General features: G+C 40.9%; 1 protein-coding gene across 4 annotated transcripts in view; it reads right to left on the reverse strand.

Moving 5' to 3' along the window:
* The window catches only part of FYN (FYN proto-oncogene, Src family tyrosine kinase), a 187,478-nt gene that overhangs the window by 7,795 nt on the left and 156,701 nt on the right, over positions 1 to 22,982 (reverse strand). For 3 of the 4 annotated variants that reach the window (XM_084623472.1, XM_084623471.1, XM_084623470.1), the window contains 5 exons: positions 21,462 to 21,626; positions 17,485 to 17,664; positions 12,761 to 12,837; positions 12,505 to 12,658; positions 973 to 1,104 (listed from right to left, as the gene is read on the reverse strand). In XM_084623472.1, coding sequence (XP_084479598.1) covers positions 973 to 1,104; positions 12,505 to 12,658; positions 12,761 to 12,837; positions 17,485 to 17,664; positions 21,462 to 21,626 — 708 coding nt within the window. Of the gene's footprint in view, positions 1 to 972; positions 1,105 to 12,504; positions 12,659 to 12,760; positions 12,838 to 17,484; positions 17,665 to 20,862; positions 21,019 to 21,461; positions 21,627 to 22,982 lie in introns of all 4 variants that reach the window. The other variant, XM_084623473.1, reaches the window with a different exon arrangement.

Consider the following 22,982-nt stretch of genomic DNA (forward strand, 5'->3'; position numbering starts at 1 on the left):
AGCATCACACAAACTGTTTTAGCATCCTTTCAATTATAACCTACCTACCTATAATCTTTCAATTATAACTTGTTATAGCATACAAAACCCGCGCACTAATAACCTTTATCAGTGCTTAACTATTTGGACAAGTCTTAAGGAAAAATACAAAGGGTCTAGACATTCTAGTTTTCTCATTTCACAGACTGTATTCACAATGTTAAGGAAAGAAGAAATGTATTCTCCATGAAGTGCACTGTTGCCACCATTTCCTTCCCCCTCAAGCCACATGAACACCTCTCTCCTTAGAAGCTGTTAAGAGTGAAACTGTCCCTTCTGAAAACGTGCACAAGCACGTCCACTCATCTTTAATGTAAGTATCACTCCATAACAGGATTTCAACAAAGAAAGTAACAGGCCCTCACTTTCCCCTCCCTAGAGGATTTAAATCTTTTGTGAACCTGCTCTGGACTGGTACCTACATGTTGCATAAATAATTTTTTTCACTTCCATCGGTTTTTATACCCAGGATTGAGATTTAGAAGTATTTAAATAGAGTTCTGGCAACGTCAGGTATCAAAGCTAGTACAACTAGACTGATGTATAAATGGATAAATCCATTCTGTATCTTATCTACTGATATTAAAAAAAAAAATTGAATGCAAATGCTACTGTGACTTATTTGGGCTAAAATACAGTATTTTACATTGTCTTAATTATTTTGCTGGAAACAAATGATCAATTTAATTGATATCAGTAAAAAGAAATTAGAATGAAGGTAGGTTAGATTTACTGTCCAGACACCACCCTTATAATGGCATGGACACATTAGGGCCCTAAATTAGGAAAATATTTAGGCATATGCGCAACTTTAAGCATGTGAGTACAATCCCACCTGAATTCAATGGAACTGCTTACATGTAAAGTTATGAATGCGCTTAAGAACCTTCCTAAATTGAGACCTAGATTAGTATTGTCGACTGCTTTTCTTACCTGGATATGGCACTCTCCCTTTTGTTACAAGCTCTGTGAGTAATATTCCAAAAGACCATACATCTGATTTTATTGTGAACCTTCCATACAATGCTGCTTCTGGCGCAGTCCATTTAATGGGGAACTTTGCACCTAGTGAAAGAAACAAATGAATTATGAACAAGATGTGGGCAGTACAGGCGTAACAAATGACGGTTTCATTCTGTGGGTGCTGCAACAGTCAAAGTTCTGCACAGAGACATTAGCAAATAACTCAGTGGAATATGGTCAAGGCTGTAATGTGTGATTCACAGGAAGTAGGGTGGGTAGAATTTGTGAAGGGAAGGGAAGGCTTAAGAGGGGCTTGTGGGATCATAGAATCGTAGAAGATTAGGATTGGAAGAGACCTCAGGAGGTCATCTAGGCCAACCCCCTGCTCAAAGCAGGACCAACACCAACTAAATCATCCCAGCCAGGGCTTTGTCAAGCCAAGCCTTAAAAACCTCTAAGGATAGAGATTCCACCACCTCCCTAGGTAACCCATTCCAGTGCTTCACCACCCTCCTAGTGAAATAGGATTTCCTAATATCCAACATAGACCTCCCCCACTGCAACTTGAGACCATTACTCCTTGTTCTGTCGTCTGCCACCACAGAGAACAGCTGAGCTCCATCCTCTTTGGAACCCCCCTTCAGGTACTTGAAGGCTGCTATCAAATCCCCCCCTTACTCTTCTCTTCTGCAGACTAAAACACGCCCAGTTCCCTCAGCCTCTCTTTGTAAGTCATGTGCCCCAGCCCCCTGATCATTTTCATTGCCCTCCACTGGACTCTCTCCAATTTATCCACATCCTTTCTGTAGTGGGGAGCCCAAAACTGGACGTAACACTCCAGATGTGGCTTCACCAGTGCCGAATAGAGGGGAACAATCACTTCCCTTAATCTGCTGGCAGTGCTCCTACTAATGCAGCCCAATATGCCATTAGCCTTCTTGGCAACAAGGGCACACTGTTGACTCATATCCCAGTTTCCCATCCACTGTAACCCCTAGGTCCTTTTCTGCAGACCTGCTGCTTAGCCAGTCGGTCCCCAGCCTGTAGCGGTGCATGGGATTCTTCCGTCCTAAGTGCAGGACTCTGTACTTGTCTTTGTTGAACCTCATCAGATTTCTTTTAACGCAATCCTCCCATTTGTCTGGACCCTATCCCTCCCATTTGTCTGGACCCTATCCCTCTCCCCCCAGCTTAGTGGCATCTGTGAACTTGCTGAGGGTGCAATCCATCCCATCATCTAGATCATTTACAAAGCTCTGGAACAAAACCAGCCCCAGGACCAACCCCGGGGTACTCTGCTTGATACCACCTGCCAACTAGACATCGAGCCATTGATCACTACCCGTTGAGCCTGACATTCTAGCCAGCTTTTTATCCACCTTATATTCCATTCATCCAATCCATACTTTTTTAACTTGCTGGCAAGAATTCTGTGGGAGACCGTATCAAAAGCTTTGCTAAAGTCAAGATATACCACGTCCATTGCTTTCCCCATATCCACAGAGCTAGTTATCTCAACATAGAAGGCAGTCAGATTTGTCAGGCATGACTTGCCCTTGGTGTATCCATGTTGACTGTTCCTGATCACCTTCCTCTCCTCCAAGTGCTTCAGAATGGTTTTCTTGAGGACCTGCTCCATAATTTTTCCAGGGACTGAAGTGAGGCTGTCTCTCTCTCCCCCAAGGTCCTTGTTAACATGTTTCTCTCAGAGACACATTGTCAAAGAATTTAAACTCAACATTGAGGTTTTATAAAAAAGAAATTTTAAAAACCAATAGAAACTTTTGTGCATGTTTTCTCCCAATAAAAATGTTTTCAATTAACATTTCCCTGCAGCAGTCACAACTCAAACATTGCTACGCCATGCTAGTGCATGAGAATAGAAGTGAAATTTATTAGAAACACACCTTTCTAGCTTCACTGTCCAAAGGGAGCAAAAATACAAACAGTAAACCATACATTAAAAATGTTACATGTTACTGGTAACATGCAAGTATTAAAAAAAAATACTGCAAATGAAGTTTCTTTGGATGTGATGTCAGGGCAGAATTTTGGCCTGTGATTTATATCTCGACAATGTCCTTTTATGTTCCCTGAACTGAAAAGTCTGTAGTGATGTGCAGTTCTAATGTGTTCATCCATCATCATAGCATATAGGTACCAATGGTGGCAACAGGGTTGATTTTTGCCTTTATCAGTCAGTAAAATAATGGGTCTTTAAACATTGATTTATTTGCTTTTCCAATCATTAAAACATTTTTCTACAAAAATGGTAAAGTATTACTTTTAAAAAAATCTTGCAGTATAATTAAGTGGCATTACCTTTTTCTGATTCCTAGTGGCAAACACTCTCAAACTGTGAAACATATTGAATTAGTGAGAATTGTTAGTGTTTGCTCATAGAAGTTGTTTAGCTTTAAAAAGATTCATGGAAATCACAACTTTGACAAATAACTTCTAGGTAGTTAATTTACTGCACTACTTATAGTAATTTGCTAATACTGTTTTGCTATCTCATTCAGTGATCAGTGCCTTGAATTTTCTCCTGTTCTAAGCAATATGACTTGGGCTCAGAATACAAAGTAGACAAAGTAAATTTTCAGTTCCTTTAATTGGTAAAACGCCAGACATTATTTAAATATATTGTAGGAATAATTTTAAACTCAAGAGCTGAATTATTTACCAATACATATTGCTGAAGCAAATGGAACACAGGTTGAGTTGCTTAGGTAAGTCTTGCCAAACTTAAAGACACAGCCCCAACGTTTTCAAATATGGGTGCCTGAAGTGAGGAACCCTTGTAGATACCCCTATAAACATAGCCTGACTCCACAGTGTTCTGCACCTGCAGCTCCTGCTGACTTCAGTGGGACTTGCAGATGCTCAGGATGTCTGAAAGCCAGGCCGTTTCATACTTATGTGGGTGAACACAGATCTAGGAGCCTAATTTTAGGCATTCAGGTTTGAAAATTTTGGCTATGAGCACATTCTCTTATGTTATTTCCTTAAGGGACTGGTCTGAGATTACAAAACTTCCTGTCAAAATTTGCAGAGAACCGCCTTATCCTCTTCTAAATGATTCCTTAAAATCTATCTTAGAGGTGGTGTCTACAAATCATTGCTGTGTGCAACGGATGAGAATGGCTGTCTGGACTCCTCATCCCCCCTCAGCATCAGCATTGGCTGTAGGAGGCTGGCCCCTACCTGGTTTCCCCAATTACTGGCAATGCTGAGGAGTGAGGACTACGAGCCTCGCACAGCTCTCTAGAGAAAGCGTGAAATGCGCATCTGTATGGTTAACATTTTGTATAGGTTTGGATTACTGCTCCAGATGGCCCTGACCTGCTTGAAGATCCGCACATGTCACAAGGAAGTGGGCAGATGAGTATCCTGACAGATGCCATGCTCTAAACTGGCAGAGCCATCACTGTGTGGTGGGGCGGGAGCACTGTGAGATTGCACCGAGAGACCCAACTGTGCTGCTGCAATTGCAATGTTTGCATTTCATGTTCACACCAGCACTGGAATAGTGTAGAGGGCCATGTTGCAGTGTATGACACTGTCTAGCCTGCAATCACAGTGATGGTGCGAAGTGTTTGCTGTACATCACCTCTGTAAGAAGCTGTAGGTGCTTTTATAGGTGGCTAAGGGATCGCAACACCAAAATGCTATAGTGTAGACAAGCCTTCTGAGAGCAAGGGGGTGGTTGATCAGCAGTGCTGGCAACCTTGAAGGGGATATGGCCAAGGCCTGGCCTCCCTTTTAGCACCAGTCCACACAAGAGATTCACTTCATGGACACTACGGTGCTAATAAGCGATGGTCACATAAACACCACCCTATATCGGAAACCTACTGACCGCTTTGCCTACCTACATGCCTCCAGCTTTCATCCAGACCACACCACACGATCCATTGTCTAAAGCCAAGCTCTACGATACAACCGCATTTGCCCCAACCCCGCAGAGAGAGACAAACACCTACAAGATCTCTATCAAGCATTCTTACAACTACAATACCCACCTGCGGAAGTGAAGAAACAGATTGACAGAGCCAGAAGAGTACCCAGAAGTTACCTACTACAGGACAGGCCCAACAAAGAAAATAACAGAACGCCACTAGCCGTCACCTTCAGCCCCCAACTAAAACCTCTCCAACGCAACATCAAGGATCTACAACCTATCCTGAAGGATGACTCAACACTCTCACAGATCTTGGGAGACAGGCCAGTCCTTGCTTACAGACAGCCCCCTAACCTGCACACCACACAGCAAAACCACTAACCCAAGAACCTATCCTTGCAACATAGCCCGTTGCCAACTGTGTCCACATATCTATTCAGGGGACACCATCATAGGGCCTAATCATGTCAGCCACACTATCAGAGGCTTGTTCACCTGCACAACTACCAATGTGATATATGCCATCATGTGCCGGCAATGCCCCTCTGCCATGTACATTGGTCAAACTGTACAGTCTCTACGTAAAAGAATAAATGGACACAAATCAGACGTCAAGAATTATAACATTCATAAACCAGTCGGAGAACACTTCAGTCTCTTTGGTCACTCAATTACAGACCTAAAAGTGGCAATTCTTAAAAAAAAACAAAAAAACAAAAAAACAAAAAAAAAAACTTCAAAACCAGACTCCAACGAGAGACTGCTAAATTGGAATTAATTTGCAACCTGGATACAATTAACTTAGGCTTGAATAAAGACTGGGAGTGGATGGGTCATTACACAAAGTAAAACTATTTCCCCATGTCTATTCCCCCTCCACTGCTCCTCACACGTTCTTGTCAACTGCAGGAAATGGCCCACCTTGATTTTCTCTATAAAAGCCCCCCCCCAGCTCTCCTGCTGGTAAGAGCTCACCTTAGCTGATCACTCTTGTTACAGTGTGTATGGTAACACCCATTGTTTCATGTTCTCTGTGTATATAAATCTCCTCACTGTATTTTCCACTGCATGCATCCAATGAAGTGAGCTGTAGCTCACAAAAGCTTATGCTCAAATAAGTTTGTTAGTCTCTAAGGTGCCACAAGTACTCCTTTTCTTTTTGATGTGCTAAGAAGTCTCATGGGCCAGATCCTCATCTGGAGTAATTTGGTTTATCTCCACTGTTGTGGATGCAACTATGCAGATTTATATTAGAGGGGGATCTGGCTCAGTGGTTTCTGCCAGAAATGTAGGTACTGTGTTTATTAAAATCTAACAGATCTGTAACGTGACTGACAAACCAATCACTATCTAAATAAATTAGGTCAGCATAGTTTGTCCTTACCCAGAAGTCAAGTCTGAACTGATTGCTTTTATCCCCACTTATCAAACAGTTTCTGAATTAATTCTGTGTGAGAGCAGCAATTCTTGTCTGGCTGTGCTACTTACATCATGGCCTTCAGACAAACAGCTAGCTCACTGGAGTCAGTGCAAGGAAATAAAGTCCACCAGACACATGGATTCTTAGGCCAGTGACTCTACTAGAAAAGGATATTAATAAGAGTCACAGGCCTGTTACTAAACTCCCTGGATGTCTGGGCAGGATGAGGAAGAACAAGGCGTCTCCAAACTAGACTTCATCAGGATCAGGAGGACAGTAAGCCCAATTTAATTCTCCTTTCCCCGACAATGCGTTTCATGACAAGAGTAGGGGGAGGAGCTGGGTGGAACTCCCAGAATGTATTTTCTCATGCTAAGGAAATCCCTCAAGGCTTTTGTTTTGTATTTTTACATTTAAAACCGTAAGAAAAACAAACACACAAAAATCTGACAATTGAAACTGTGTCCCCACTGTCCCAAAGCTGCTGCTGTATCACTGCACTCTACGCTGAAACAAACTTGTTACTACAGGTCACCAAGAACAAGCACTGGGCTTGGCAGAGTACACTACCTTTCTTGAGAAAACAAGACTCTGAGGGTATACTTTTTTTTTTTTTTTTAAACAGAAGCTAAAACGATAAACCAAGGAAACTATTAGGTCAACTATTAGAGAATTTAGTTCAATGTTAAGTAGCATTTGGGGCTGGAAAGGGAAAGCCACAGAGATAAAAAATGCTGAAGCAAGCATGTAACAGGAAACAAGTCAGTTTTGGTAGACAAATGCTGTGTGGGAGGACCTAAGCCAAAAATGTACTATTATATCTTGTTTGCTGAGTGAACTAATATGAAATTATGAGCCTGGTAAAAAGTTAGAAACAAGAACAAGGTCCTTACCCCATCTCACCTTGGGAAATGGGTCTTGGGGGAACTCCAAGTTCTTAACAGAGCTCTAACTGTCTCCCCTACTCAGAACCCCCAAGCCTCTCTAATTGGTCACTCTCCTGTCTGTTGAGGACAATTGGATGGGGTTTCCTTTGAAGCCCATCAGTGTTTTTTTCTCAAACACTTAGGGTTTGCTGTTGAGCAAAACGAGTCATTACTCCTTTCCTTCCATGCTACTGCTGGCCCTGGAAATGAGAGATGAAGAACAGGAACCTAACCTTGGATGTGCTGTACTGCGGTATAGTCAATTCCAAACAATGTGGTCTGGTTAGCTGGAGAACCAGGTGTCAGTTCTCTACAAAGGACTGACAGAGCACAAAGAAAACTCCCATTTCAAGAAAAATCAAAGCAGATACACCAGAGTATTGAGACAAAAATGTATCTGAGAGTTCACAAACACACATACACGAGCTACAAAAATAGCTCTAGGGGGTCTGGAAGGCATCAGAAAAATCCTTATTGTTTCATCAGTGTTGGAGTAGCATTACCACAAGTGCTGCCAATATATGCAACAGACACATGGACTGGAAAATAAATCCCATTTTACGAAGGACATTTTAAATTTGTTTCAGCTGCTTCTGCTTATAATAGGAACCACTCCTTCCCAGCAGCTCTCCCAAGCAGTCATGCCATGTGCCTGGCTAAGGCTCTACATCACTGATCTGGTTCAAAGTTCAATGGGAACAATGCCGTATGGGAAGTCTCGGGTAGAAAGTGATGCAAGGACTCTGACTCACTGGTCTGCAGGAGAGAAGGAGGCAGTAGGGAGACAATTAACTTTGAAGCTTGCTGTACAAGGCTGACACAAGCAATGCCATTTAAGACAACCAGGCAGAAAAATTAGAGCGTGACCCAGAGGAAAGTGATACGGTGGCAACTGGCAAAGAGGCAATAGCCTTTCAAATGAGTATCATTTTAATATACAATTTCTTTCCTTTGATTATTCACTTACGTACTAGAAAAGCAAGATTTATTTTTTGACAACAAAGCAAGACAAGAGAAGCCAAATGTTCACTAGAAGCCAAATGATGTTTTCCATATATTCAATGGCAGTACATAGTTTCTAGTCACACTCTTTAAATCACACTGGGTGTGACCATCTGTTTCCTTCCTGATGATTGCTGAGAAACGGTGGATGCATGGACCTAACCGCTTGCTATTTACCTTTCATAAATCATGAGCAGTCAGGCCTCTGCTTAAATCCAAAATAAAAATAAACTTTCCGGTCAACAAAATGTTACCACCAGCTGAGAAAGATTCATCTGGACCAAGAATCCCACATGTTAAACCACTGGGGCTTAGATCATCCCCATCTGTTTCCTTTCAAAATATTTACATGGATCCAAAAGTAACACTTTCTGGGGACACGGGGAAGAAATAATTCCCCCGCCCCCCTTGCAAAAAAACCCCCAAACAAAATTAGCTCCCAGAGAAAAGTGGAGAGGAGATTGTGACCTAAGCTACTTTATTTTAAACTTTAATCTTCAGATTTCACACGGTCCAGCACTTCCTTTCTCCAAAAGGAACTGACAATCTGCCGCCCCCTGCCCCCATTTTCCACTCCTGTGTGTCAGAATCACCACAGAGGCAGTAGCCGTCTAGATAAACAGAGCAGTCCCCAGATGCGTGCCCTTAGAGAATTAGACTGATAGGTCATGGGAAACATGCAAAGGCAGCACAACTTCTTTATGCTACTATAGTCCCCACCATATTAGTACTCAAAACTGAGTTAAGAAACATGATTAAAGCCAATTTAAATCAGATTCTAGGCAAAAGTGTTAGGTTATGAAGGGATTTTAAACCTGTTTCTAAGTCCCTAGGTTCATACTGGTTACTCAAATTGTATTAGAAACCAGGGTAATTGGAACTGAGCGAAACTGAGTATATACCAGGCATGGCCAAACTGCGGCTCGCGAGCCACATGTGGCTCTTTGTCAGGTCAGCTGCAGCTTGCAGAGCCTGCGGCTTCACCCTGCGGGGAAGAGGGGTTTGAACTGGTGCTCGCAGCTTCAGCTCCACAGGGGTATCAACCAGCAATGTCTTAAACAGATTTGTGGAACTGATGGAACCTATCAGTTCCTTTTCTTCAAGGAAAGCAAAGTCCTATTCACAACTGAAAGATGAGCAATGGATGCAGGATGATATTTTTCACTGATATTATGAACCATCTGCAAACTCTGAACTTGGCACTCCAAGGGAGGGATAAGATTATTTCTGACTTTACTCAGACAGTCTTCAGCTTCCATAATAAGTTAAAGCTTCTGCAAAGAGACATAGTGTCAAGTGACTTCAACCACTTTCCCCATCTCAAGAGTAGGGTAAACACATTCCCTGAAATTGTAGAAGATCACGAACTTGAGGAATACAGAGGTAAATTACAAGAACTGCTTGATGATTTTCAGGACAGGTTTGAAGACTTGCAGAAGCTGAGATCCTGCTTAGCCTTTCTTGTAAAACCCATTCATGGTTGATGTGATCAATGACGGCTGTCCAATTCCCAAAACCATGGTTACAGAAACATCTACTGTAGAAAAGGAACCACTGGAACTCCAGGAAGAGCAGGGTCTAAAGACTACGCATAAATCACAGTCTACAATTGAATTCTGGAAGCAAGTTCCAGGAATGAGGTGTCCTCAACTCAAGAATGCTAGTGTGCAACTCATTTCAATTTTTGGCACATCATACTGCTGTGAATCACTGTACTCCATGATGAAGTTCATAAAAATCGAAACACTGTGCAGTCCTTACAAATCAACATCTGACTGAGCATCTCCGTACCACCTTGACAACATATCAACTAGATTTCCAAAGACTTAGGACCAGGATGGAGACCCACAAGGCTGCTAGCTCTTGCAGTAATTAGCCATGATACAGTAAGTAGGATGTTAATATTTTTTAAAATGCATGTGTAAAGGTTGTGCGTGTCTTGCGGCTCTTGAACTTCTGAAGATTATTGTATATGGCTCAGAGGGTCAGTAAGTTTGGCCATCCCAGTATATACAGTTGCCAAGCTCAGCCAAAATTTACTTTAGAGCAGGATATAGAAGCAACAGCAAAACTAGGAAACCCTTTAAACAAGATTTAGCTGTAAACCTTCAGCACAGTGCTACCTGGAGTGATCCTGGGACAGTGCAGTTCATGCATCTTCTCTTGCTCAGGGCTCTGCTCTAAGGCACAATCTATACAGAGCTCTAAATGACTTAAGTATGGCACAGGAGAGGAAGCTGCAGCATAGAAAGGGTAGGTGACTTGCACACAATCGCACAATAAGTTTGTGCTGGACACACAGAACTCAGGTCTTCTGACTCTCAGGCATGTATCCTAACCACAAGGCCATTCTCTCTCCCCAACTTAAAACACTTGCTTGTCTTCACCAGTCCAAACCCATCTTTACTCTCTCTGAGTCCAAACTTTTTCCATCCTAACTTTAATCACTTATTATTATCCTATAAAATCAAAGATTATTCACAATGTAAATAAAACCAGGGCACGTGGGGCTTTCAGGGATTTCTAACATATGAAAACAGCTAAGCTATTCTAGGAGATGTAACCCAGAAAGGAAATAGGACATCCAAGGATTTCCTACGAATTCTAAGCTCAGAAAATGTTGTCCAGCAATGTTGCCTACTAAAACAAATATTAGTCATGTCAAAATATACATTGGGGGCTTTCCAAAAAGAGAAAAAAGTGGCAGTAAAACAAAAAGGAGATCATAATTTTTTCTACTGAGCATTTTCCCCCAAGCTATTTTATGGGCTGGATCCTGCTGCCTTTACTCAAGCACACCTCTCAGACTTCACATATGGGACAGGCTTGAGGGCGTGGACCCTGTGCACCGGCATGTGCACTTAGTGCTCAAATCACCATTAGTTAACTCTCTGCATCAGTACTTACCACAATTTCTTTAAGAGCTCAGACAGAGAAAAAGAGGCTCTCCCTGTAAGCTGATCCCTCATACCGCTCTCAAATAAGTGGAAAGACACAGTAAGCAACTGTTAGCACTGGTGTGAGTGTAGGCTGGTTAGGGTGCCACATTTCTGCAAACAAGTGCAGCTGACAACAGCTGAAAGAAATTTATAGGGATCTGAATGGCATGATGGCTTTTGCTCTCACTGAAATATGCAGCACTCTGAACTCTTTGGCTCATTTGGTGAACATTTCAGAGCCAGAAAGCAAAAGAAAACTCTTTGCTAAAACAGAGACAGATTCCATACGAGAACAGGGACATTTGGTTAAGATAAAAGCTCTTAATGGGTTATGAAGTATTTAACCCTCCCTACTTTTTGATGACATATAATATGGTTTAACAAAAGGCCTATGGGTTAATGGAGTTCCAATATCTGGAGTGGTATTTATTGATATATATTGGGCAGGTACTGCCATTGGACAGACCAAAACTACATCCTGTGTCTTTGCAAACTTGAACACACTGAAAAATTAGGAATGACTCGTAAAGACTTACAGAGTACAAAGTGTGTGTGAGAGTGTGTGTGAGAGAGAGATGGCTCAGCATGAACACAGGATTTTTAAAAAGCTGCCTTTAAAGGAAGTGCAGTAAGGGTTGCTATAAAAACTTACCATCTCAAAGAGTATTGTATATCAGTGGTTGCTCATGCCCAGCAATCTGTGTGGCAGTGGAGAACGGTTTTCATATTAAAACCCCCCCTAAAAGTTCCCAAAGAAAATACTGTTCTCAGAAACACACAGATGTATTAAAGAACGAGTACTTGATTAAAGTAACTTCCTCCAAAATGGACTAAAAACCAAGAAAAATGAAGTACAGCCCAGCAATATTTACCATGGTTAGTGCATATAGGAAGAAAAAATAATTTCATTAGAATATGTATATGAACGTATGCCTCAGCTTACACATATATATGTTGCTTAGTGCTGTAGTGTTGTTGTTCTTCAGCTTTCCTTGTGAAGATGGCGGGAGACGGGGTGGGGAGGGGAGGAGTTCTCTGTCAGGGCACTTGGATATTATTTTCAGTTGAGGGCTGGCCAGAATTAGCTAGAGAAGTCACAGTTAAGCAATTATACATTCCTCCTCTCCTGGGCTTTATGTACTACCTCAGCAAAGCTCCCAGCCCTCTATCAGGATTAGGAATTAAAACATGGGTTAATATTTTTTATAGAAGGTTAAATCCTGAACTTGAAGCAACCTCTTGGTATTTTAGCATGTTTTTTTCTTCATCTGTTTCAAAAACCATATTCAAGGTTACATTTGCTACTGCTCCCACCTTGTCTCGCTGTGTATTCGTTGTCTTCAATCAATCTTGCTAATCCAAAATCAGCAATCTTGCATATTAGGCCATTCCCCACCAGGATATTTGCGGATCGCAGGTCTCTGTGTATATAATTCATGCGCTCAATGTAAGCCATCCCTCCAGCAACCTGTTAGAAGCACAGGTCTCAATAGGCGTGATTTAAAAATGAAGTCCTACACAGTTGCGGTACAAAACACACTCAGCTACTTGCTTATAAATTAAGACATACCTGTGCTGCCATGTCCACTAAATTCGGTAACTTTAAGGCTCTTCCTTCTCCATCTTTTAAGAAGTCTAGCAAACTCCCTGCAAATGCAAAAGTTAACACTGAAGAGTCACTTTAAGAAAACAAGGTTATTAATGAGGAGGGAGGGATTCCATTTAGTAAACAGTATTTAAGAGCAATATTTTTGGTTGAAGTGACACCGTGTCAAGGTTCCAGAATTAGGGGAATATTTCAAAAACAGGGCAACTCCCACTTACAGATACATATATTCTCAGAATTGATTTGTAATTAATGCTACTGCTGCTTTACTATATTCTCCTATATATTTGTGGAAGATTATGTAACTAGACAAAAAAAAGGAACAAAAACCCCATTGTCATGGGTGGCGGGTATCAAAGGCCGGAGTAGGCTGAGCTTCCCCAACCAGCTCTGTGTGGCTCTGCCTAGGCTCTGCCCCCAGACCCTCTCCTGCTTCTTGTGGTGCTCTGCTGCAGGTCTTCCCCCTGGCCCGGGCCCTGGGGGAAGACTCTGGGTGGCTGGAGTTGGTGCGCGCGCCGCCTGCTTGGCGCTCCAGGGCTGGACGGGTGTGTGTGTGAGTGTGAGTGAGTGTGTGTGAGAGAGAGAGAGAGCGCGCGAGAGCTGGTGGCCGGAGATGAGGTGGGGCAGTGGGCTCTGGTGTGGGAAGGAGGCAGGAGTGGCGGGGCCTCGGGCAGAAGGGGCAGGCCAGGTGCTAGCCTCCCCAAGCCCCCGGTTCATATGCCACCCGTGCCAGTTGTTTTAAATTTTCCCTGAATGTTACTGACAAAATACATATGTCTAACTTTTCATGTATCTGCTAATATTCTTTTGAACAACATTGCTCTCTAAAAGCCTGATTTAGCTGAAAACATCCACACAATTCCAAGATAGCAAGGATAGTAAGAGGCCAATACGGCTCCTTTAGGAGCTCTTTAGTGACCTGAAAATCAAAAAGGAATCCCAGAGGCCTGGACATGAGGATCCTGGAGATGAATACAATGGCTGCATAGATGGTGTCAACAGGAGAGCTGCTGCTTTCTTGGCCATAGGATGCTGTTCCAGGAGGGAGGACTGTTGGGAAGAGATGGGGTCCACCTGAGAGCATCTGCACACCCTGACGTGGCAACAGAGTGAGGAGGGCTTTTCGTCACGTTCAAAGGAGGCAAGTTGACAAAAGCCCCCAGAAAGGTTTTTAAAAAGGTGACCATAACATAGGACTAAACATTGGGAGAGAAATAGAAACTTCAATAGGAGTCATCAGAGAAACCCTGAGAAATTGAAGAATTGGTCTGAAATCAAAAAGATGAAATTCAGTGAAGACAAATGCAAAGTATTACACTTAAGAAGAAAAAAAATCAAATGCACAAATATAAAATGAGGAATAACTAGTTAGGCAGTAGTACTGCTGAAAAAGATCTGGGGTGTTTTGTGAATAACAAATTGAATGAGAGTCAACAACATGATGCAGTTGTAAAAAAGGCTAATATCCTGAGGTGTATTAACAAGAGTGTCATATGTAAAACACAGCAAGTAACTGTCCCACTCTACTAGGCACTGGTGAGGCCTCAGTTGGAGTACTGTCTCCTGTTCTGGGATTCACAGTTTAAGAAAGTTGTGGACAAACTAGAGAATGTCCAGAGGAGAGCAAACGTGATAAAAGGTTTAGACCTATGAAGAAAGGTTAAATTTTTTTTGGCATGTTTAGTCTTGAGAAAAGAAGTCTGACAGGGGGACCTGATAAACAGTTTTCAAACACGTTAATGGCTATTACAAAGAGGACAGTGATCAGATGTTCTCCATGTCCACTGGAGGTAAAACAGCTTAATTTGAAGCAACGGAGAGTTAGGTTAGATATTGGGAAAAACTTTCTAACTATAAGGATAGTTAAGTTCTGGAATAGGCTTCCAAGGGAGATTGTGGAATCCTCCCAATTGAAGTTTTTAAAGAACAGGTTACACAAATACCTGTCAGGGATGCTCTAGGTATACTTGGCCCTGCCTCAGTGTGGGGGGCTGTACTCATGACCTCTCAAGATCCCTTCCAGCTTTACATTTCTATTCTAAGCCATGCAATGCCTGGAAAAAGTCTCAGATCCTAGCTCAGCCTATTTCAAGAGAAAGGTCAGACTGCAGCCTAACAAGCCTACAAACCTAGCATTCACAGAGGCTAATTTTCCTTAGAAGATAGAAATCAACAGCGCATCTTTTTAAAGTAATATATAATAAGACATTACATTTAAAAGACTGAATTATGCACTTGTTGAAGACAAAACCGAGGGTTGAGCAGAGGAAGGACTAGAGATAGTGGTTAAAGCAGATTGAGACAGGAGAGGGAGCTCACACTGTACCTGCTAAATTGTCTGGGAGTGCTGCTTACTCAAGCCAGGGGAGAAAGTGGGAGTGTGACACAGAGCCCTATTGGTGCCAACTGGCAAAGGGATCACTGTTCTTTACAAGCTACTCCTATTTCAGGCCTGACACATTCACTGCACCAAATATGCTTTCATGGTATTTATCTATAAAGGGTGGCATGTGAGGTCTCTACTGAGAGCTTATAAATTATGGATAATGGTTGAGTGATATATGTATGGGTAATATTTATGGAATAATATAACTATACTGAAAATTATGCCCCCTATGGTCTTGGAGTGAAAGTGAGTCATCAAAGAATCATATGTCTCAGTGATGGCCCATTCATGTGTGAGGGAAGGCGTCATCCCTCTCTGGCTGGCCAATAATGTAATGTATTGCTTGGTTTTCTAGCTTTGCAACCAACACAGAAAAGTCAATGGAAAACCATCAAAGAAACTATAAACACTGAAACCACTTGGCAGTGAAAAGGAATGAGGAGGCACTGAGGGGGAATCACCCTGTCTGTGAATATAGACAAAAAACTGATTCAGTGTATCATAGGGGAAGAAAGACACTCTGAATCCATTCACTGAGGAGATATCTTGATGAGCGGACGTGCTTCATGAAACACTGTTAGCCTCATGGAGCTAGGACCCAAATGCTGCAGAAGACTGAACTACAGGGTGAGAATCTACTTTATTAGTTATTTACTTTTCCTATTAATAAGTGTACGCCCTAGTTCATGTTTTATGATTTTGTTTTGTATGTAACCGGTTGTTTCCATCACTCACACTTGTGTCTATTTGAATCTCCATTCTCTCAAATAAATTGCCTTTTGTTTTACTAGAATTGAACTCAAGTGCTGCGTGTGACACAGAATGGTGGGCTAAGCTGGTAAACTAGGGTACATTGTTCCTCTGGGAACAGAAGTCCTGGGATCTCTGTGTGTATCCAGTGATCAGAAGCTGAATACCCCAGGGGGACACTTTGAAAGGATCCTGGGCAGGGGCACATCTATTGTCAACTCTCTTGCAGGAGCAGGGAGAACCATGTCTCCCTGCTCCTGCACTTTAACCCCTGAATAGGGATGGGAAACTGTCTTTGTTTAAAAGTATTAAAGTAAAGACATTATTTAATAAATATAGGGAGAGAACAGAAGATTAGGAGCTTCCCCCTGGTTAAATCTTCAACCAAAGGTCCAGAATGATACAGTCAAAACTGATGGAAAGTCTGAGGCAAAAAAGGCTTCATCTTTCAGAAACATTTCTAGATCAGAGAGCGTTTTTAAGAAAAGCACGTGCTTGGCACTGAGCCTTTAATCATAATATGCAAGTTAGACAATGCTCGGATGCCTCTGAGGAGAGAGAGAGAGGGACACCTGCCAGGAAAATAAAAATCAACTCCAAATAGATTAAAAGAAACCACTAAATTGTAAAAAGTATCCTCCATTGTACAACTAAATTCCCTGTAGAACTTGTTCCTTTATTTGGTTCATTTACTTTTCTAAAACAAATGCATCTTTTGGTCTTCCCCTCAACACTGGTGCAACATTTGACTGACAAGCTAGCTAAAAATTTTCCTTAGTTCATTTTACTAGATTGTTGTCATAATTAAGTAGATAAAAGTGTATGATATATGGAGCAGCCTGAAAATTAAAGCTGTCTTCTGAGGGCAGTGTGTGTCCTAAAAGGCTCAGCACTGCCAAAAGGGGGGAAAAAATCTCAGACTGACAACATGAACAAGAGATTCAATATGAACACTCTGGTGCCGTGTAGAGTTAGGATTTCCTGAAGCAATATACAATATAGTTCCGCGGTAGAACTTTTGAAATTCCTGTTATCAAGGAGGATAAGATGCCATTATAATTGGAACACTTATGCTGTACTTGCCTGCTTAATTTTTTTTTCAAACTGTGTGTGACTTGTACAGAAACCATATAAACATTTTCAATTGTTGGGGCCCAATTCAGACCTGAGGTAATAATCTGTGCCTACTTATGCCCAGGACTGAATTTGACCCAACATTCTTTACACTGTGTACGCACGCACACCCACCCACCCACAGTGCTTGAACATACAAAAAGCCTTAAAAGAAAAGGAGTACTTGGGGCACCTTAGAGACTAGCAAATTTATTTGAGCATAAGCTTTCGTGAGCTACAGCTCACTTCATCAGATGCATCGGGTATATCCGATGAAGTGAGCTGTAGCTCACTAAAGCTTATGCTCAAATAAATTTGTGAGTCTCTAAGGTGCCACAAGTACTCCTTTTCTTTTTGCGGATACAGACTAACACTGCTGTGACTCTGAAACAAAAAGACTTGCTACTCATAAGGACCAAGGTCAGAAGCACTATTTCACCTTTATTCATGTACTCTGTGACAATATAGATCGGCTCTTCAGACACCACAGCATAAAGCTGGACTAGCTTGTCATGCTTTAGCTTCTTCATGATTTGAGCTTCCTCTAGGAAGGATTCTGGGGACATTGTGCCAGGCTTCAGAGTCTTTATTGCCACTTTAGTATTTCCATTCCATGTACCTACAACCAATCAATAGATATTTTGTTAAGTTAAACATCCTTCTGTCTGGAAAAGAAAACTAACACCTAATTTAAGTGCAGAGTAATTTACAAGGACACCAATATTATTTTTATTTTTATTTTTAAAACTGCTTTACTTTTTTTTGCTCTTTATTGTTTACATTTCTTCCTATCAATTTAGTTTTTTCATTATGGCAAAATATTACTTTTCATCTTCATTACAAATACAGGGCCTGATCTCTCCATTCGTACTCAGGCTCTGACATCAGTGGAAGGTTTGCCTAAATACGGAATTCAGAATTGAGCTCCTGATGTTGAAATTAACACTTATTTTCCTGCTTATATAGGAGAATTTCAGTGATGTCAGTACAGCTTCAGGAATAGGGCTGGCTAGTTCACTACTGCTACATACATTGTCAGAAATAGATACTGACAGAAACTAGTCTGTTACACAGAATCCTTGTAATTACAGGAGTCAGCAAGGAAGGAAACAAAGGCAAATGCTTAATTTTTTTAAATGCGGAAATTAGTGGTGCAGGCTCTCCAGACTTGTTCTGCACTGAACACTGACTGTGAAAGTGGCACCATGGGGTTCCATGAGCATTGTGTCTCAATAATTTCACATAAAATTTGATCCCTTTATAGAGCTGTTTTTTGCCTTATTGACAACACCAACACCAAACGACTTAGGTAGACAATTATGCTGGGTGACATTCACTCTGTGTGTGTGGGCAGCAAAAGACCTACACGCTATTTAAGTCCCACTTAAATCTTCAAAATAGGGCATAAGTAGGACTGATGTGGTACTGGTATTTTGTTGGGGGTGAATTTTACCCACAATCAGTAAGTAGCAGTGATCAGTCCAAGTGAGTAGTATGAACAACCCAAAGGCGAAAATGTTTGCACATAGTGTTTGCACAATTATGACTAAATTAGTAAAAATCAAAGCCTGCTTATGTTCAATTTGAAAAAAAAAAAGCGTGTGTGGGGGAAGACTGCTGAGTTTTTGAAATAAATTGTTCTCTCTAATTGAGCAAACTCTTCTTTTTAGTAATCCTGGCTCAGCAGAGTAGCACGTCTCAGTTGCACCTTAGCTGCACTTGTAATGTACCACAGATAAGGTAGTGAAATGCAAGCTGGAAAGAATACTGCTCGACTTTTAGATTTCAGGGAGAATGTTGCAGGGTTGGCAGAAAACTTTACCATCTGTAAAACGGAGTGCATTTTATGTGGAGTCATTGAGAAACAGAACCACACAGTGCCATTTCCAGAGTCACTTTGCGGAATAACAGCACATTTTAAAACACCATGAACATGTATATTAAGGATGAAATCCTGGCCCCATGGAAGTCAATGGATGTTTTGCCATTTATATCAATGAAGCCAGGATTTCACTCCAACTTCAAGCAAAATTAATTGCACGTTATCTATTTACTCTTGACTTATTAAACTATCCCAATGTTCATTCTATCAACCTTTAGGATATGCATGGTTTGTGATTCCACTGTAAAAATATTTTATCTTCTGTAAATTTCTCCATTTTAAAAAAATCAAAATAAGGTTTTAGGGATTTTTAAACAACCTTTTTACTAAAATGTTCATGGAAATAGTTATAATTTTTTGTTACTACGATTTGGTATTTTTATCTGCTATTGAGACCACTGCTAGCACCACCACTTCTATTACTGGAGATCTGCTTCTGTACAGTATTTTGTCTATAGCTGGCTGGCTACTATTAAAACACATTATGAATGGCAAAACCTGAGTAATTTTTTTTTAGTATTTAACCAGCTCTAATTTTGTGCTGCTTCAGGGTCTATCAGAGATTATTACTTCCTCGTTATTATAGACCTATTATTTTTCTTAATTGTGCTTGCATTTCTTTCTGTCTGCTAGCTGCACTGTTCAAAACTATGACTGCAGTACTGTATATTTAAGTACTTGTATTTGGGACACTCATTATATTTGCTGCTGAAGTTAGTTCTAACTATTTAAATCTATGACATACAGAGCCATTCACTGAGAAGTAGCAGAAACTTGCAGGAAAGTTTCCCCTCACAAATTTTCCTATTTATTTTCAGTCATAGATTGATGTAAGTTCCTATGGACATTAATGTGTCCTTTGTATCATAAGTCATTAGTAATTTTGTTACCCAAAGCATTTAAACAAAGGGTCAGATTCACTGGTCCACTCTGGCTGTTTTGCGCCATTCCCACAATGCAAAGCAGCTGCAAAGTCCCAGTTTAACCAACTCGTTGAGCTGGATTTACTGCTGCTTTGTGTTACTGCAGCAGCACAAAATAGCTAGCCCACACTGGTCCTACTGGCCCATGATTCTTAGGTAATATTATTGCTAATGATGATGACGTCTTAACATACCGGAAATCTTTTTTACTGATTTTGATAGGGCTGTGTAGAGTATAATTTACTGCAAAAACTAACTCACTACTTATACAATAGTGGTGGTGTTTTATTTTGGTGCTGCTAAGTATAAAAATATTTTTAAAATTATTATTTTATAATTAATACAAATTGAAGACCAGGTAAAGGGGATTAACTGGGCAAGTGGCAGGAGCAGGGGCACAGACACTGAATTTACAACTTGCAAGAATCCCTTGGTTTCAAAGCAGTGGCCCAGCTGCTCAGGTCATGACTTTGTCCTCCCAATCCCCAGATTTCTTTACTCAGGAGTTATAAATTGCAAACTAAACTAGCGAAGTGAATGGATGGGAAAGCTATCCTGGCAAAGTCAGCTATCCCCATATTCACTCTTATTTTTAAAACAAGGTAAGTGGCTATTTTAGGGCCTGATCCTCTAAACACTTCCCTGTGTGAGGAACTTTACACATGTGTGTGTTTTCAGGGTCAGCTGCCTAATTAACAGTTGTGCTTTACACATTCAGTATTACTTCTACTTCATTATCTAACTTAGTTATTTAGTCATATGAGTAAATTTAAAGCAATTAATAAAATTTAAAGTAATAAACCCCTCATACCAGTGAATGTGAAGGGAAGAAAGCGAACACAATGTTTGCCATAGGGTGATCATAACAGTCAGTCTGATCACATCAACAGACACAGGGTAATATTTCAAACAATTTGATTGTTTTTCTTAAAAATCTCTATTCAAAAGGTTTATTTCTTTTAAGATGGCCTTAAAAGATCCATCCAAAAACAAAACATATTCTCTGCCTTACCACGCCACACTTCAGCGAAACACCCCTGACCAAGCTTCTGTTCCAGAAATAATGAATCACGTGCAACTTCCCATGCATCTTTAGCCAATCCGACGGTTTGTGGAGTATGATTCGAAGCAATCACAGTTAAGTTAAAACACAAACCATCAGCTTTTTCTATAGGAAAGGAAATTAATAAAAAATACTTATAATCCAAAATTATGCATGCATTGAGAAAGATGGAAGGTGATTTGTCCTTCAGTTCCATGTTAAGTTTTTGCAAACACTCACATTTGAAACTGAAGGTAGGGAGTTTATGCCAGCTTGCTAAAAAACCCTTTGTATAATTAAGATTAGAACGTGAGCTTTGATGCATTATTAAGGCTAGGGTAATTTGTCAAAACTGAAACCTTGTAAAGCAGCATATGATATCAGCTTTCTTTTGCCATAAATTACTTCAGATGTTTGAAACTAAAAATGTTCAAAGTCAGAGATGTGTCTAAGACGTTTTTCCAAATTTTTTTTTTTTTTGGTCTGGCCACATAACATTTTGAATTCCACCTTCCACCTTGTAATTCCCAAACAGGAAGACTATTTTAGAATAATAGTTCACTCCATACCCATCCATACTTCCCCAAACTGCCCATTTCCCAGTCTCTTGATCAACTGTAGGGATTCTCGTGGAATTTCCCAGACATCTTTGGTTTTGACAGACAGATCAGTAAGCCTTGGCATTCCTTTATGACAGGGGACTACTAAGCGGCAGCAAAGACCCGCAGCTCTCTCTGACGGAGCAGAAATGCAGCAAACAGCAAAGAGGAAAGAAAAAAGTTTGACACATGAAACAAAAACAGTAAGCATAAAAACAGTGCTACTCACAACAGCTGTTAGTAGCATAACAAAGCATCTTTGAAGGTTAGAAATTGAACACTGAAACATATTCACTTGAGACAGAACAGGAAATATTTTAGTACCTGCTTCTAGACTCTTGAACTGAAGCTGACTGCCAATTGTTTTCTTACTTGAGGTAATGCCCTGGTATACTAACTCAGGATTTGTTCCTAATACTGCAATAATGCATGTTCATAATTAATTGGTGCAGTACAGATGAATATATTTATTTAAAAATACCCAATGGTAACCCATAAACTGGTTTACTTATACATTTCACATGAAATTGAATTACAAAAAAATTAGTAAAGATTGTTTCCGTTTTTCTGAAAACCACGGAATGACAAAAAATTGGCAGGCACTTTATGGCATTGTACGTTTTTGTATTGCATTCAGCTCTGTGTGATGGCCACCATATTGGCATACACACCAGAGACTGAACTATGAACCTCTCTAGACCTACAAGCATGAGCTATTATAGCTTCAACTAAAGCTCTGTGGACAGAGGCTGTAACAACCCACATGCTCTGTAGATCAACAGAGAGGAGGACCTGTAACCCCCACCTAGTGGTAGGTTACATCTGCTCCTTTTTGGACAGACTAACACTACTCCTCATTGTAAACCTCATTGAAAACTGACTAGCAGCAGACAGGATTGGAACAGAAATGACTCCAATTCATACAATTTTAGGCTCCCCATTCTATTATTAATAATCATTATGATTTATATATTGCTGTAAAGGCACATTGCACTTCCAAAAACAAATCGGACAAGAAGGCTCCCTGCCCAGATTACGTTTGCACTTTAACACAGAGACAACAGAACAGGGCAAGGCGGTAGATCACTATTAAACTTAAATTTTCATTCACGTTTGCGACATTCCCTTCTAGGCAGATGAGAAGTTTGTGACCAGAATGAAATGGGAGGGGTAGAGGCAAAACAAAGCTCTGCCTTCCCAGCTGAAATGTCATGGGATAACAGGAGCTCTCTTTAGGTAGCTGAAGTGGTTTTGTAGAAAGTGAAAGGAGAAGGTTTGCTAAAAGAGGTACAAACTGTCAAAGACTGCGAATCAGGGAACCTGAACCAGCAAGTCAGCCTGTTTGTTTGGAAGCACCTCCACTGGGAAGGTTAGAACTATGGCTACTCAATGAGTGTTTCTTTAGATGTTTGGAAGCCTCTGCATGAGCTTGGGTGGCTGCAACAGGGAATTTAGAGATCTCATGGTCTTCTGCTCTCCTTTAAGAGAGAG

Source organism: Lepidochelys olivacea (assembly GCF_965140295.1).
Source record: "Lepidochelys olivacea isolate rLepOli2 genome assembly, chromosome: 3".
Taxonomy (NCBI): Eukaryota; Metazoa; Chordata; order Testudines; family Cheloniidae; genus Lepidochelys; species Lepidochelys olivacea.